This window comes from Rutilus rutilus, assembly GCF_951802725.1.
Source record: "Rutilus rutilus genome assembly, chromosome: 23".
NCBI classification, from domain to species: Eukaryota; Metazoa; Chordata; class Actinopteri; order Cypriniformes; family Leuciscidae; genus Rutilus; species Rutilus rutilus.
In genome coordinates this window covers 16,930,021-16,948,065 of record NC_140233.1, presented here as the reverse complement: position 1 = coordinate 16,948,065, position 18,045 = coordinate 16,930,021, and the positions used below count along the sequence as shown (strand labels likewise).

Sequence of the window (18,045 nt, the reverse complement as noted above, 5' to 3'; positions counted from 1 at the left end):
TCACTTCCTGAAAGCTTGAATTAGAATTGAATTGCATTTGTGGAACGGAAATGGATATAGATGCATTATCATGGGTTTCTGTGCATTTCAATCTGTGGCATAGTATTTGCTCTTGAAGGTGGCTGTTTCCTCAGCAATCATATCCCGCTAATTTGCAGGATCCGCTTCATCAGAGTTATCCACGCACACACACACTAGATTTGGTACAGGCTTTAAGCCGGATGCCCTTCCTTACGCAACCCAATAATACTAAGAGTGCTGGGACACACTCACACTCCTAAAGCCAATTTATCAAATCCAATCTACCTAAACTGCATTTGGACAGTGTGGGGGAAACCGGAGCACCCGGAGGAAACCCAAACTGACATGCAAAATCCACAAAGAAAGGACTCCTGGCTCATCAGGGGCTTGAACCGTGGGCCTTCTTGTTGTGAGGCGACATTGCTTTTCATATAAAATATAAAAGAGAAATAATAAATAATATAATATAATATAATATTAATTTATTTTTAATATAATATAATATAATATAATATAATATAATATAATATAATATAATATAATATAATATAATATAATATAATATAATATAAGTAAGGGATAACAAGGGATACATCCAGCCGGTTGATATCTCATAATAAGACCCGACAGAGTGATCAGGACCCCGACGCGAAACGTTCAATCTGCTCCAGTCGTTGGAAACAGTCTGAAGTGTGTTCAGTTCAGTCTAGAATGTTTCATCTAGTCGTTAAGAAATAAAGTAAATGCCGCTTTAAAGGGTTAGTTCACCCAAAAATGAAAATTCTGTCAGTAATTACTCACCCTCATGTTGTTCCAACCCCGTAAGACTTTCGTTCATCTTCGGAACACAAATTAAGATATTTTTGATGAAATCTGAGAGCTGGCTCACTCCTCCATAGACTTCTAGGTGACCGAAACTTGCTGACCCAGAAAATGTATTAAAGAGATCGTTAATATAGTCCAAGTGACTCCAGTGGCTCAATCTTAAGTTTATAAAGCGACGGGAATACTTTTTGTGTGCAAAAAAACAACAAAAATAACGACTTTATTCCACTATTCATTTCCTTCTATCTGGGCCTCGAGTTAGTTCACGTAGTGTTTTTGCGTAGCGCGTCTGTGTTACACGTCACCACGTAGGCTCACTATTGGCCGACGCTGGTCATGTGTGTGATGCGTGTGACGAACAACACAGACGCGCTGCGCAAAAACATATGTGAACTAACTCGAGGCGGAAGAAGGAAATGAATAGTGGAATAAAGTCGTTATTTTTGTTTGTTTTTGAGCACAAAAAGTATTCTCGTCGCTTGATATACTTAAGATTGAGCCACTGGAGTCACTTGGACTATATTAACGATCTCTTTAATACATTTTCTGGGCCAGCAAGTTTCGGTCACCTAGAAGTCTATGGAGGAGTGAGCCAGCGCTCAGATTTCATCAAAAATATCTTAATTTGTGTTCCGAAGATGAACGAAAGTCTTACGGGGTTGGAACAACATGAGGGTGAGTAATTACTGACAGAATTTTCATTTTTGGGTGAACTAACCCTTTAACGTCTTCAAACAAGAATTGAATTTGTGTTTAAATACAATTTCAATGTCTGTTAACCCTTTCAAGCGTAAATTAAAAATATTCTAACTGAGCCCACAGAGTGAGTTTTTTCCAGGGGGGTAATCCAGCATCCGGAAAGCGTACCACCCCCGGGGGCCGCCATTGGCTAACAAGCCATCACCTGCTGTAAGCATTCCATTGACCCCCATTCATTTTAGCGTCACTTTAAGCAGCGAATAACTTTACATCTGAGGCGTTTAAAGACTCTATTTGTCCATTGTTTACTTCTAAAGAAACACGACAATGTATAAAAGGCTCCATTACCTTGTATCTTACGTTATGGCCCCGTAGAAGCAGTTTTTGTAAAAAATAGGCTAACGATTGCGTCATAACCGACACTCTGGAAATTACCGTAAAGACAAGAGGAGAAGCTCACAGTCAATCGGGGGGACGTGGAGTCATAAAGTCCGATAAAGTCAAGGGAGAAGCCCATAGAGAGTCATAAAGTTGCTCCTGCTCCTTGCTCATGGACAGCTCCTACTCACGCTCTCCATTTCTGCAAGATTCGGAAGGGAATGATTCAGATTTCTCTTGGCACAGCTACTAGAAGACTTACAACTGTCAGACAGGTTGCTCACATCACATCTACGTCATCAAGCTCAGTTTGAGTCTGCGCAGTATGCTCAGCCATCAGGAAGTGAGTGCTTCTAATTTGCTTCACTTTTCTCCGTTGAAATCTATGGGGTCGCTGTGTCCTTTTGTTTTACTGTCTATGGTTTTTTCAACATTCAAGAATGTTTCCATGGCAACGCGTCACGCTCGCGTCACGCACGCCACAATATGACAGATGTATCGCTTTTATTTCCTTTTTTATTCAAAATATTGCACAAACTTGCTTACCATGTCATCACCTATCTGATATTCCGATTCTCATACGTGCAAGTGAGTGTGTTTGGTCGTTTAAAAACCGATAACGTGAGACGGGCGCCGACATGTGTGTTTGCGCCGCAGTTCAGAGACTCCTGTCAGTCGGATTTACAGCACCTGAATTCATCAGTTTCTCCCGAAATACCCGGTGAACCGTGAGAAGAATAGAGTATACTTTATGGTTACTTACTTCCACTAACGTATGTTTGTCTGATAGGCTATAACACACGTCGGCAAATTATATTTGAATAGATTGTTATTGCGGCTTCCACAGACATCAGTGTGTATTTTACAAACTCCAAATGTATTGTTTTACTAGGGCTTATGTGTATTTATATGTCTGAAACCTAAAATAAACATTATGTGGTTGAAAACACTGCATAGGTGTGATATTTGACATCACCGAGCTCGCCCGTCTCTGGCTCAGCGGCGCAGCCAACGCACGACAGCAGAGCATTCCAAATCCCATATGTGGGACCCACCCACCCATTTAACGGCTCTGGTGGGACCGTAGTCATTGTACTTTCAGGGGCACAGAAACAAGAATCCCATATATGGAACCGTACCGCTCACAAGGTTAATAAGAAAGCTATAAGGAATTTGTGCCATGTTTAATATTCTTTCGTAATATGCTTTTAATATTTTTTGTGCTATATATATTTCCTAATATTAATAATAACTGCAGTTCTACCACATTCTGTTAATTTTGTTTAGACAACTAAGGAAGAGACTGTCATCAGGGACAGTAAAGCTACATCCGAAAGCCTCCCATCCTTCCTGCTTTTGGTCACAACCTGTAAAAAGGTCACAACAGCTCCCGCTGGGCGAGACCATGGGCGAGACATGAAGGTCACAGCTGGCATGATTGCAGGAAGTTCATCCAAATTGAGCGAAGCCATTAGCGATCACTTTTTATGGCCTTTCTTCATCAATTTATTATGAGGTATCTGAAGTAGGCACATGCACATTAGCCCCAGAATGTATTTGAAAACATTTAAATTTGCATTAAATAGGCAAAATTTCAAACATTCATTTTATTTTTAGGAATTATTGCATAAGCACAATTTAAGCAAAACATCTCAGAAACAGAAGTTAGGTTTACAGGAATGAACTGTTTAAATTAAGACAAAAGCAGAATCTACCTCGGTTGGGCTCTATAAGAGGAACATGTGATAAACCAACTTTGGTTATTGCGCTATGTGAGGGACAATAATGACCTCTGATGGTCTGATGAGGAACTGCAGGTAAACTCATAAATTCATGCGTTGTTCATATTTTAGCATATTGTTCTTTCAAATCATGTCTTATCCCGATGCAAACAAGGGAAGGCAAATCGTTTACATTTTTATGGGAACACTGCAAAATAAAAATAAATGCAGGCTTACTGTAAACCCTAAGAATAAAATAAATTCATGGATGCTTACTTCCCTATTAAAAAAAAAGAAGTGACTTCTGCTCTGCAGTTAATGATCTTCAGTTCTTCGCACATTAAAATTGATGGATGATTAATGTTCTGTAGTAACTGACAGCATGCAACAAATTCCTTCTTTCTATAAAACCCAGAACCTTCAACTTCTCCCCACAAGCTGCATTAAATAATCTTTTTTAAAACCTCATAACTCCTAAACTGCAATTCACTGCAGGTCTCCCTTAATGAATGCATAATGATGTCTCTTTTATTCATCTCCCGTCCCGTGTGTATCAATGCAGCCAAAGTTCATTTTTCCAACCGTCACAATTATTGCTTTGGTGTTCAGGAGACTATTTATGACATGAAACTTGAACAACACTGATTTATAAAATCCAAACAATATTTTTCTGGATCAGGCGAAGGTCCAAACTCCTTTATTAGTACATTTAAATAACAGACTATATGTTTTACAGGATTATTCTGGATGTCTGCATGAAGGGTACATCTGAAGGCCCAGAGATTGAAGAACTACAAATTGTGTGATTTTCTTTTGGTGGAAAAAAAAAATGCAGCAGATAGTGTATTTATATACAAGTGTATGTGAAGAAAATCTAGAAGTTGATCGCTTTTCCAAACGAAGCAGCAAGGTTGGCTTCTCTAAAGGCCTCTGATACAGTCTGGGAAAAGAGGAACAGCTTGGTTAACACATTAAAAAAAAAAAAAAAAAAAAAGTTATATATATATATATATATATATATATATTTATTATTATTATTATTATTATTATTATTAGTAGTAGTAGTAGTAGTAGTAGTAGTAAACTAACAACTAAAAAAAGGCAAAAAACAATGGCCAAGATTAGTGCGCTCATTCTTCAGAATGAATATTAATAATAGTAACTTAATAGAGAAAATAAGAGAGAAAAACACTATATTCAGAGACACTTGGGCAAAAGTGGGCAAAAGAGGGAAAAAAAGTTGCTTAACATTTGATTTTTTATAATTATTATTAATAACAGTAATAATGAATATTTTTTATTACATTTTTATATGAGGTGTTTTACAAAAAGGAAAAAAAATATATAGTCAACACATTTGAAAAATAGACAATGTTGCAATTTATTATTACAATTGTATTCTTTTAAATTAAGATAATTTCATATGAATTATTTTACTATTAAAAATTGTAAAAAATGGCCAAGATTGGTGTTAATAATAGTAACTTAATAGAGAAAATAAAGTAGAAAAAAATCAGTAGACTATATTCAGAGACACTTGCGAGGTGGACGAATGAAGAAAATGTTGGTTAACACATTTGAAAAAAATAAAAAGAGTGTTGCAATTTACTATCAGTGATGCACCAATATGAACATTTTGTCCGATACAATAACCAATAATTCTTTACATTCGAAAGCCGATAACCGATATGTTGGCCGATCAATCTTTTCAAAAATTTCACTATTAAACTCACCATTAAAAGCCATCTCCCAAGCACACAATTATAATGTTCTCATTATAATTTTATGTAGCCGATATGACAGCACATGTTGCATTTAACTGTATTTTCCTTTTTTAAAGTGATTCCAATCATATGTCAAGCCATTCAGAAGTGAAGTGTCTCAGCTGAAGGAAACACTCCATTATTTTATAAGGCCGATAACGCTAACATTAAAAATGAACGAATATCGGCCGATACCGATATGGTGGCCGATATATCATGCATCCCTATTTACTATTATTATTAGTAATATTTTACTTTAAGATCTTTTTAATTCATTACTTTACAATTAAATTTCTTAATAATTTAAAAAAGCCTACGATTAGAGTTGCTCATTCCTCAGATTGTCAACTAAGCTCAAAGTACACTTTTTGTTCATTTTTATTTATTTTTTCTCGCACTGTACGCAGACACTTAACTAACTGAAACTTAAGAATAGAGAAAGTAAAAAAAAACAGTAAACCATATTCAGAGACACTTACAGGGTGGGCGTGACACACTCTCGCAATATCCTCACATGACGCTCCATATTCCATAGCTAACGCCGCCTCGTTAATAATCTCGCCTGCCCCCTGTAAAATGAAAATTCAATATATGAATTATCATATCATTAAACATCCTACAAAGGAAAAGCAAAAGCAGATTTATCATTACCGTTCCCACAATGTGTGCTCCCAGCATCCTGTCTGTGTCCTTGTGGCTGAGGATCTTCACCAGTCCATCTGTATCAGCATTAGTCTTGGCTCTGCTGTTTGCCGCGAATGGGAATTTGCCCACTTTATATGGCACACCCTAGAAAATAAAACAATTTGTGATGTATTTTAGAAGTAAATGTTTGATGTGACATACAATCTAAGATGGAGAGGTGTGCTAAAATAACAACGAGTCTGCTCACATCCTCTTTGAGCTGTTCCTCGGTCTTGCCGACCCAGGCGACCTCAGGGTGTGTGTATATAACAGAGGGCACACAGTTGTAGTCGATATGGACGGCTCCTCCTGCCATTCCCTCGACGCAAATAATACCCTCATCCTCGGCTTTATGGGCCAGCATGGGTCCAGCTACAACATCTCCAATGGCAAAGATACTAAAAAGAGATTAAAAACACAAATTAAGACTTGTTTGTCGCAACAAATGCAAGACAACTCATTTGAAGTCCACATACCTGGGCACTTTGGTCTGGAAACGGCCGTTGACAGGGATTCTCCCGCGGTTATCCAGTTCGATTCCGACAGACTCGAGGCCGAGGCTTCCGGTGAATGGACGGCGGCCAATGCACACCAGCAGAACGTCACAGGTGAGCGTCTCGCTCTTGCCACCAGCTGCAGCTTCCACGCTATCCAAAGGAAATTACATAATGGACAAAAGCACTAGAAGAACTCAATCCTAAACATCATTTGGGAGAAGCGCCGCACTCACGCCACATCGATCTTGCCGTCAGGTCTCTTGGTGGCGCCCATGACCTTGGTGCCCAGTTTGAACTTCACCCCCTGCTTCTGGAGAATTCTCTGGAAGTTCTTGGAGATCTCCATGTCGATGCCCATCCCGCCGACGTGGCTGAGGAACTCCACCGCTGTAACTTTGGATCCAAGCCTCTGCCAAACGGACCCCTGGGAACAAACAGAATGGATCTCTATAATCAAACCCAATTCAGAAGCATCATCAGTCCTTAAATGCTACGAACACACACTTTCATTACCAAAATGAACAATTTAGATCAGTCTTATGATGAATAGGGGATGAAATTCTGTAATATTCACTCCATAACCTTCAAATCATCCACTCACCAACTCCACGCCAATGACTCCTGCTCCGATCACAATGAGCTCCTCTGGAACTTTCTTGAGGGACAAAGCGCCGGTGGACGAGACAACAGTTTCTTCATCAATCTGTCAAAAGGGGAAAATATTTCAGATTTAATATTCACGATCTGAACGCAACATACTGACACAAAGGCTGTTAGGGAGCATAATTATACAAGATGGCGTACGAAGCAAGAAAAATGTTGATCACGAACTATTTACACGATTTAACACACATATTAAAAATAAAAAACGAAATTGTGATATGACTCTGTGATTATCAAATTTCAAAGGCGGCGATTTAATTAAATATATTTATTGCGTGTTTCAAAATGAACCTAGTGAAATGAAAATGAAGAAATTAAGAGTTATAAATATTAGTATTGTCATTTTACAGCTGTACTGTATAATAAAATAATTATTATAATTAATGTTTTTTCTTATATGCCAGATTTTTGTATTTTACTGTAAAATCAATATTTTCATAATTTAAAATGTACCATTTTACCCAATATTGCTACATATTTTTTATGCGCATTAGTTTTGTGCAGTTATCTTAGCAACATGCTAACATCAAACGCTTCTGAAATCAGTGTTGCACGAAGATACTGCCAACATAGAATGTTCCAAATCGCTCACTTATGAGGTTTCATATCAGTTAGGACGCTCACTTAGAAGGCAGCCATCTATGTAGGCAGTAAACAGCGAGGCTTAGGTTTTTGGAAGTCTTCTCGTCTATCGCTGATGTACCTGAATGCCTGGGAATGGGGTGACCTCTGATCCCGTAGCGATGAGGATGTTCTTGGAGTTTATGACTTGTTCTCCATCAGCAGTCTTTGCGGTCACTTGATTCTTACCAGTTATCATTCCAAAACCATTGACATGAGTTACCTATGGATCGAAAACAATCATTCTGTATGGCTTTAAAAGGTTTATTGCTTTACTGCCACATGTGAACAATGAATATTCAAAAACAAATGAAAAATCTCACTTTGTTTTGTTTGAATAAGTGTGCGATTCCTCCTGTCAGAGCTTTGACAGCCCCGCTCTTCTGCGCCATCATCTTCTCCAGGTTCAATGAGATCCCCTGAACTAATGAAGAATAAATCATTAGGAAATGACAAAAAACATTATTAAAATGCCCCTATTATGCTTTTTCAGATAGAGCGCAATAAAGCTGTTTATGAATGTAGAAACGGCCAATTTGTATTGTTTCATGTCTTGTTTCTATGTCATGTATATTGTACTTTATTGTAAAGCGACCTTGAGTTTCCTGAAAGGCACTATATAAAATGAACGCATTATTATTATTATTATTATTATTAGAAGTTTCATAGATCAAACTGCACAATAAATAGAGTTATTGTCTTCCAAAAGAAAGAACCTGAAACGAGTCGTGAGTAATTCCAGTCTTTCTTCCTGCTCGAACCCACATACTTTAACCCTTGATCCCTGTAGCTGTAGCTGAGACTGAAAGAGTTTGGTTTGTGTTGTCAACATGTCGAGAAGACGCTGTTTTTTTGCTCTTTGAAAGCAAATCCACTTTGATGCACTTCCAAAGGACTCGGCAGTCGGCTCGAATTGATTCGGTTAAACCACACTATTGTTACTGTTAATATCGCTGTGTATGAAAGTGCTGAGGAAGATCTGGAGCTGAAATTCAGATATAATGTTATGGTTTCTGACATGCGCTCTAAGCAGTAGACCAATCAAAACACACTGGGCCATCTGACCAATCAGAGCGGAGTAGACCAATCACAACAGACTGGGCCATCTGACCAATCAGAGAAGAGTAGACCAATCACAACAGACTGGGCCATCTGACCAATCAGAGCAATGTAGACCAATTACAACAGACTGGGCCATCTGACCAATCAGAGCAATGTAGACCAATTACAACAGACTGGGCCACCTGACCAATCAGAGTAGGTTCTCAGAAAGCAGGAGTTTAGAGAGATTGGATCCTTTATCAAATGATTTAAGACACTGTGATAAAAGTGGTGATGTTGCAATGTATGTTATGAGAAAATGTGTTTTTTGATCTTGGTCGCAACTAAACTTATTGTAGGAGACCTAAAAAAAAAAAAAAATTGAATAATACATCAAGTTCTGAAATACCTACAATCCTCTATAATTTATTACAGTTCAAATGGCTTCAGCCAGAAGGAAAACATTCAAATCTATTTGCTTCTGCGAGTCCTTGACGTGCAACTCACATAAAAAGATGTTTATGCGGACCCATATCACATGTTTACACTTGAACTTACTTTCAATGCCTCTGCTTTCGAAATCTTTCCCATGTGCCAAGTGATACAGGTACGAGTTGTTCAGCAGAGCCTTAAACAGACAAAAATAATCAATCTAACCACCGTTAAAAGCATTTCGGGAAAAGGCAGAATTTTTTAAATCACAAACCTTTGACGGAATGCAGCCCACGTTCAGGCACGTCCCTCCGAGGGTCTCGTTCTTTTCCACACATACTGTCTGTGAAAGAAACGTGTGTTACCGGTGCAGTCAAAACAAAAGTCGTTGGCATCCGTGAACCGGGTGTCAGACTGATACCTTGAAACCGAGCTGAGCTGCTTTGATGGCGGCGACGTACCCTCCGGGCCCAGAGCCCACAACTGTGACATCAGCATCAACTTTGACAGAACAAATGATTTTTTGAATATCATTACATATTAGCGCATTTCATATAATTTAACTTTAAAATAAAAGCCATTGCTAAAAATCTGTAAATACAGCAGTATCGATTACTACAATCAAATGTGACTTGAAGTCATCTTACTTGCTGCTTTGTCAGCATATGTTCTCGCGGACAGGACTGTGGCTCCGTGCAGCTTGCAGGGAAGGTGCTGTCCTCGCTGGAGTGTTCAAGAGAAACAGAATATAACAATAACACGTGATCACACATGTCAAAACGTGTTATTTGTACTGTTTGGTTTTTGGACCTTTTAATGTATTCACTTTAAATTTTTATTTTTTTTCTCATTTATCCATCTAGTGTAATATTTAATATAAAAAGCCCTTCTAGGGACAGGTGTTGCGAATTAGCCTTGGCTATAAACACTATGATACTGACATGGGAGATAATCTATATTCACTGTATCTGTCCCTACCAAATAAACTATAAATAATAAAGATATGGTATATCTTCTGCATTATCTATTTTGGTGTTTACAAATGGCAAAGAAAATATCTGAATATCCACTAACTATCCAAAGGGAGAAAAAAGGACAAAAAGAGGAAAATAAACATTGAAATTTAAAGCAATAAACTCGAAAGAAAGTTAATCACGAGTATTAAACAGTTGCATAATTATGTTGCAATAAAGGCAAACTCCAAAATTCTGTACCAGGATTCAAAAGTCTCCATGCAAGGATTAGATGAAAGATGGAAATTGTATTAAAGCCTAAAGCTTTTAAATGACTAAAACTGAAATAAAAATATACTAAATAGTTAAATAGCAAAAATAAATACACACACACACACATATATAAATATATATATATACACACACACACACACACACAGTATATACAGTATGTATATATATATATATATATATATAATATAAATATAAATAAATAATATAAAGTATATATATATTTTTTAATATAATTTATATAAAAATATATAAAATATAAAGAAATATGGTATTTTTTGCTAAATATCTAAAAAAAATATTTAAACTAATAAAATGACAAAAGCACATTACAAAATTAATAAAAGTTAGATATTAATATGAATATTATTTTTTTTCTTTAGTTTTAATTATTTAGACTATAGATCACTGCCAATGACAATATGAAGGCACAGGGAATTTTTATTTAGTAGTAATTTTAGTATAAAACTTTTATTTTTATTTATTTAGTCTAGTACTGATGATAACCCCAAAATAAACAATTAGTTCAATAAACAGAAAAAAAGTCCACATTTTGTAGAGTTGAACAGCTCATGGATTACCAAGCATGTTATAAAATGTTGTCTCTCTCCCCGTTTTTTTTATTTTTATTTCTTCCCTAAATATAGCTGTTTCAAAACCTAGTTTTCAGTCTACACAGACAGCACTTTTGGGCATCACAGGCACATTCTAGATAGGCAGCTAACTTAATGTTGTATTTAAACACGCCTGTGATGGTGAAAAGGTAAAAAGGTGGTATTAAAAATTATGTGCCCTAACGTTAAATGTTATGGCAAATGACCAAAAAGCTCCACGGACATGAAACTACACGCCCCTGCAAGTTCAACCAATGGTGACAGATTACACAACTCATTGTTAGTTGTGTAAATATTCTTTCGCACTTTCGATAAATGAGATATAGTTACAAGTAAATTCATGCAGCTAAATACATAAACTCATTCTGCTTCGCTTGTTTATGGGCTGACAACTGTGCATGCTGACAAGCTAGTATGTCGGGCCTACACAGTAATAACATTGAATTTCTGTCTAAAACGCTTGCATTTCATTCTAATGGACTATGGCTATATTAAAAGTACAGTGTACTGGGGCACATAAAGCGTCTTTACCGTGGCGAGTGTGCGGTATAGATGGTTCCAGGTCTGCATTTTGACAGTACGTCCCTTACGAGACCGCTTCACCTACAGCGATCGGTGTGTCCAAGGACTCGGCAATTTACGCATGCGCAGTACGGAAAGCGGTCAGAGTCGCTGCCTGATGATGTCACGCAACCAGCTCGTTTGTCAACCTGCCTGGAGAAACTTCTTCAAATATCAAACATTAATCGCAGTAAGCCCATTTTCATTGTCTCAAGCAATTATTATTGCCGAATCATTTCATCTTCAAATAACTCTAACATTCTTAAGATTGTAAACCTGTTCCGCCTCTTTAATAATAATTAAAATATATATTTTTAAATATATATAAATATTTGCAATATATTTGTATTTTCAAATGCAGGGATTAAAAAAAAAAAGTATCCTATGTATCCTATATATGTGTATATATTTACAATGTTAGTTCTGTGCATTAGTTTTTTTTGTGTGTGATAGCAACATAAAATGGGGAAACTTCAAATCGTTGTCATTTATAATTGAAACACGCACTCCTCAAATCTTATTTAGCTATTTTTTGTTTTTAAATTGCTCATTGTAGGGAATATATTTTAAATTAAAGTGTCGTTTAGTTTTATACACAGCTTTGTAAATGCAACTGATTACATAATATTCATAATATTTAATATTCATTAATATACATGTGAATAACATACATTCATAATTTTGTATTATATGTATTGGGGGTGGTGTTTCCCTTCACACTGAATATTAACGTGAAGCAAATATTGTAATATAATAATAATAATAAAGTGCATACATACTACAGCACGGAAGAAACAGTTCCCTCAAGTGGTTAGAAAAGGCAACTGATACTCGCGAACTTTTTTTTGCAAGAAATGCTAATAAAGTGGGATTTTGCAACTACTTATGCTCATTTTCGTGTGCGTGGGAGTAAAAAGTAACAGTCCCAGACCATACAAAAAAAGTTAAAAAAGGACATTAAGACCTTAATTTTAATATAAATGCAATTAATTTTCTCTATTGACATCCTAGATTTCTCCCAAACATAAATTCAAATAATGTTAGATTTGTCATATTTCAATTTTTGCTGGATATAGTATCGAATTTTAGGAATTCAGTTAAGTGTATTATTTGACTAAATAAAATACATTTTTAAATAATACAAAATTAACATATTAATATTACACAAAAATATTAAGTTAAGTTAAGTAGAAATATAGGGAAGCCGGTAACACAATCTAAAATCAGGTCGACTCTAGTTTCCCTCAGTTTAATGAGATTGAAGAGGATTACACCGGAAGTAGGGTTAATGGTTCACTCAAATTGAGCAAAAAGGGAGAATGTGAGGGATTTAGAGCCTCAGCCATCATTCACTTTCATTGAATCTTTATATAACGTTATATATATACGAGAGTGAATGGTGGCTGAAGCTCATTTTTAACTACACAAAAGAAAGAAATGCATACAGGTTAGGAACAGCATGAGGGTGTGTATAAGTATTCCTTTAAAAAAGCAACTTCATAAGTTTTCATCAAAAACTAGGGTGAAATGCTATAATAATTTTCTCCTGTCTACTACAGCGATTTCACTTATCTCACTTCAGTTTTATCAAGACATAAATCAATTATATATACAACAAAACCACTCTCGCTACTGACGTTCGCCACCGCCGCTGCGCATGTGCGGTATCATAGCAACAGTGATAAACACAGACGGACAGCGGCCAGGATGTCATCGCCGCGGGAGCACGAGGCGGCAGAATACCTCGAGAAACACAAAATTATTGAGCTGATGGATAATTTAACCAGTATGCTCTTCTTCTACAGACCAGGTGAGACTTTTAACGCGTCTCGTAGTAGATAAAAACTGTGGCATTTAACGTTACCTTGCACAGCTTCAATTTGAAATTGAGAGTTTGACATGAATAGATTGACTGTTCAGAGACAGTCTTTTGTAGTGCGTAGAAGTCTAGAGTAGTAACCAATTGCTTTCTTACTGTTACAAGTTGAAAGACAAACGCAATGGCCAATCTCATGAATCCTGCCATTACAGATCGTCCAAGGGAATTTCTGATCGACCAACTTGAAAAGCTCAGCATTTCCAAAGCTCGTGTAGGAAACACTCCGTGCCTCTTCAACGAGTCCAACTTGGATGCTCTGTTTGGAGTCCTGGATCCTTCCGATCAAGGCTTTATTACTCATGGTCAATACAAAGAAGGTAAATCTCTTAGAATGTTGCAGAAGTTGTGAAAGCCTTTGTCCTTTTGGGAAAACCTGTGCTGTAACTACACCTAATAAAAACAATAATTGTAAAATGTGAATGAATGCACTATAAGTAACTTTGGATAAAATTGTCTGTCAAATAATGCATGTTAATAAATGTAAAATGTACCAACAGACATGTTTCTGAATGGAGCATTTATATTGTTTTATATTATATTATATATAGTGCTGTCAAATCGATTAATGGCGATTAATCGCATCTAACAAAAGTTTGTGTTTATTACTTTCAAATGCTTGAGCTTGTTACAGCTGGATACTGATTGGCTGTTTAAAAAAATATATATATCGTTCATCATCTGGATAAAATCGTTCTGAAAGTGATTCAGTTTCTCTGTGCCATTATCGGTATAGCTGTGGTGTGGACTCTGCTATTCTTAAATGTTGAGAACGATTTTTAGAACTAGGCCTATATCTTTATAGTTATCGTCCTTGGTGTGAACGGGCCTTAAGGGATAATCATGCACATCCATCCGGTTGTTATAGCAGAATAAACCCTGACAGGGTGATCAGGATTAGGGTCTGAGAGAACAACCGGCTGGATGTACATTATCCCGCTTATTACACGGCTACTTGCCACATAAGGAAATAATTAGGATCGAAATATTGATCTGAGTTGAAATATTTTATTAGGTCTTTAAACGCAAAGCTTCCGCGGAGAGAGCAGTTGCTAGCAAGCGGCAAGCACATTTAAGCGATACCGTACAGTCATACCACTTGTTACATGGCATTTCACCACATAAATAATTATGGAGATAAGAGATATTGATCTGAGATGAAACTGTTTTAAAATCATACCTGTTTTTTATCTTATAATCCAACAGTGTACAAAACAATCATTGCAAAATGGCAGCAGCTGCGTTTGTATGAAACAAGAGAGAGCGAGTCTGTGATACTGGATGACATTATAACTGTACACAAAATATTGAGTACAAACAAGTTCCTAGCAAGCATATAGCGCTGCTTTCAGTAACCCGGATGAGCCTGTGGTATCTGTTTTTACTGGTTGTTATCGAGGAATAACAGACCGCTGGATAGCGCGATTGGCCAATCAGAATCAAGTATTCCACAGAGCCGTGTAATAATAAGCAGTAAGTCGTGGAGAAACACTGACCCAAGAATTACCCTAATGCACTGCGAACAGAAGATTTCTCTGAATACTTCCATTAAGTTGTTTTGTTTATAATTCATGAGTATAAGAATTACACTTGTGGTCTGACTCAGTATTATACGCACAACATTGCTTCCCCGCAGCACTGAAGACACTTGGCGTCAAGAATTTCAATGAGTTCCCGGATGGAGCCAGCGATGACAGGATATCACAAGAGACGTTCATAAGAGAGGCGTAAGTATAACTACTGCTTAAAAAAGAAATATGTGATCGTTCAGATTCAAAGGCGCTGAATTCAGACCGAATATGTAATGCAAACACTATACGCCCATGCATTATTGTAGATATTTGATTATATGAGCAGTTTGTTATACCTTTGAATCTATTGTGTTCATTGTGTTCTCTGTTTAGGAAAGAAGGGCTTGTCAGAAGTGCAGCAACATTCCAGCTATAGTTGAACTCGAGAACCTTAAAAATAATTATCTATAAAATAGCTTTTGTGTAGAATACAGTATGTATGCATGTATAAAAAAATATGAAATAAAACAAGTACTGCAAACCATAAAACCTTGTCAAACTTTGCCAGCTGGAGGACCAAAAGGATGGTAAAACATGAAAAATATTAAATAAATACAATATAATTTATTTTATAAAATATTATAATATATATATACACATCTATTTTTGACATGTATTTATTTTTTATTAATTCTAATTTTAATGATGTTGAGTGAAATGATATGTCTTACAATATCAAGAGGAAATAAATACCATAAATAAAATTCAAATGCGAAAAAATATATAACAGAGCGGAATCATATTTAGTCTCTCCATATTTATTCAGTGAAACTGAATAATTTATGGGAGCCTCAATATTACAGTTTGAGTGAGTTGTAACCACAACCTCACATTAAAAGTGTTTTTTTTTATTTAGTATCAGCTAAAGCTCGCCAACTTACTGACCTTGTGCCTTAATTCATACATTATGAACGTGTTTTATTTTTACATGAGCTATTATGCAAGTGTTTAAAGGGATACTCCACTTTTTTTGGAAATAGGCTCATTTTACAACTCCCCCAGAGTTAAACAGTTGAGTTTTACCGTTTTCGAATCCATTCAGCCGATCTCCGGGTCTGGCGGTACCGCTTTTAGCATAGCTTAGCATAGATAATTGAATCGGACAGGACCATTAGCATCTCTCTCATAAAAATGACCAAAGAGTTTCGATATTTTTCCTATTTAAAACTTGACTCTTCTGTAGTTACATCGTGTACTAAGACCGACGGAAAAACTGATTCCTGCGTAATAATCAAGAAACTTTGCTGCCGTACCATGAGTGCAGCAGGCGTAATGATATGACGCAGCGCCTGAAAATAGTCCCCAGATCGGTAACTTCCAACGTGACCGGGGCTAAGTTTGTCTAACCTATTAGACCTATTTTCAGGCGCTGCGTCATATCATTACGCCTGCTGGACTCATGGTACGGCAGCAAAGTTTCTTGATTATTACGCAGGAATGAGAATATAGTTCCTAGCCATATCAGCCTAGAAAATCGCAACTTTACATTTTCCGTCGGTCTTAGTACACGATGTAACTACAGAAGAGTCAAGTTTTAAATAGGAAAAATATCGAAACTCTTTGGTCATTTTTTTGAGAGAGATGCTAATGGTCCTGTCCGATTCAATGATCTATGCTAAGCTATGCTAAAAGTGGTACCGCCAGACCCGGAGATCGGCTGAATGGATTCGAAAACGGTAAAACTCAACTGTTTAACTCTGGGGGAGTTGTAAAATGAGCCTATTTCCAAAAAAAGTGGAGTATCCCTTTAACCCTCTACAGATTAGTGCTGTCAAATCGATTAATCGCATATAAGTTTGTAAATATATTTGTGTGTGTGTAGTCTATATATATTATTATTACCATATATTAATAAATGCAATAGTTGATTCCTATATGCAACATAAAGCAAATTTTTATGACTCCAGGTTTTCTAAGGGTATAGTGTTATATTAGAGCTATTAGGAGACTGGATTGTCAAGGAAGGTCTTGTAAACACATGTACAAGTGAAGGTGACAACGGCTATTTAAATGAAACTTCTGTCACCATCATCTGTTGTTGTTCATACTATTGGTGCGTCTCAATCAGCTCCCTAGCTTCCAAGGTCGTGAATCAATATATCATACATGAATTCGGGCACTGGTAAGGGCAGTAAGGACCCTGACTCACTACACATTGGGACACTGATGACTCTGTTTCCGGCGACACGACAATGTCCTCATTGTACAGAATCACTACTGGTATTTATGAACAACAGCAGCAATGACCTCATCCTGACATTATGTTTTAATGTTATTTAAAGTACAGTATGATAAATACTTTGCTTGTTACACATACGTGCAACATTTCAGCTGTAAATGTTAGCTAGATTATGTTCATTACCTCTCCAGCGATGTATGTTTATGCTGAGATATGATTAAGTAATGGTTTGTATTTTAAAACACAGCTATCGTGTGTCGGTGAGGGGCAGTCGTGGCATAATGGTTAGAGAGTCAGAATTGTAACATGAAGGTTGTGGGTTCGAGCTTCAGTACCGACAGGAAATGACTGAGGTGCCCTAGAGCAAGGCACCTAACCCCCAATCGCTCCCCGGGTGCCACAGCGAATGGCCGCCCACTGCTCCGGATGTGTGTGTTCACGGTTTGCAGTGTGTTTGTGTGTGTGTGTGTTCAGTACTCACTACTCCTATAATGTGTTTGCATTAACTTGGATGGGTTAAATGCAGAGACAGATGCCTTGACATGTCATGTCACATGTTATGTGCAGCGAGTTTGCTCATGTGACTTATGTTTCGTGCTTCAGAACTTACGTTAAGGGAACATAGTGAGCATCGATGCTTCCTGGTTTTCACGGT

The 18,045-nt window shown here is 36.9% G+C and overlaps 2 protein-coding genes across 2 annotated transcripts; one reads left to right on the top strand and one right to left on the bottom strand.

Moving 5' to 3' along the window:
- Positions 1-4,319: 4,319 nt before the first annotated feature.
- dld (deltaD) lies at positions 4,320-11,872 on the bottom strand. The gene is made up of 14 exons (XM_084396343.1): positions 11,735-11,872; positions 9,993-10,068; positions 9,767-9,846; positions 9,620-9,688; positions 9,472-9,541; positions 8,196-8,296; positions 7,955-8,095; positions 7,190-7,291; positions 6,822-7,012; positions 6,568-6,738; positions 6,300-6,489; positions 6,059-6,196; positions 5,887-5,976; positions 4,320-4,584 (listed from the first exon to the last, which is right to left on the bottom strand). Exons 1-14 carry the CDS (start codon positions 11,771-11,773, stop codon positions 4,519-4,521), a joined length of 1,524 nt encoding a protein of 507 aa, XP_084252469.1. The 5' UTR covers positions 11,774-11,872; the 3' UTR covers positions 4,320-4,518.
- Positions 11,873-11,909: 37 nt separating this feature from the next.
- Positions 11,910-15,696, top strand: efcab10 (EF-hand calcium binding domain 10). Its single transcript, XM_084396307.1, has 5 exons — positions 11,910-11,954; positions 13,324-13,574; positions 13,796-13,960; positions 15,277-15,367; positions 15,545-15,696. The coding sequence occupies exons 2-5, from the start codon at positions 13,472-13,474 to the stop codon at positions 15,585-15,587; spliced, it is 402 nt and encodes a 133-aa protein (XP_084252433.1). The 5' UTR covers positions 11,910-11,954; positions 13,324-13,471; the 3' UTR covers positions 15,588-15,696.
- The last annotated feature ends 2,349 nt before the right edge of the window (positions 15,697-18,045 follow it).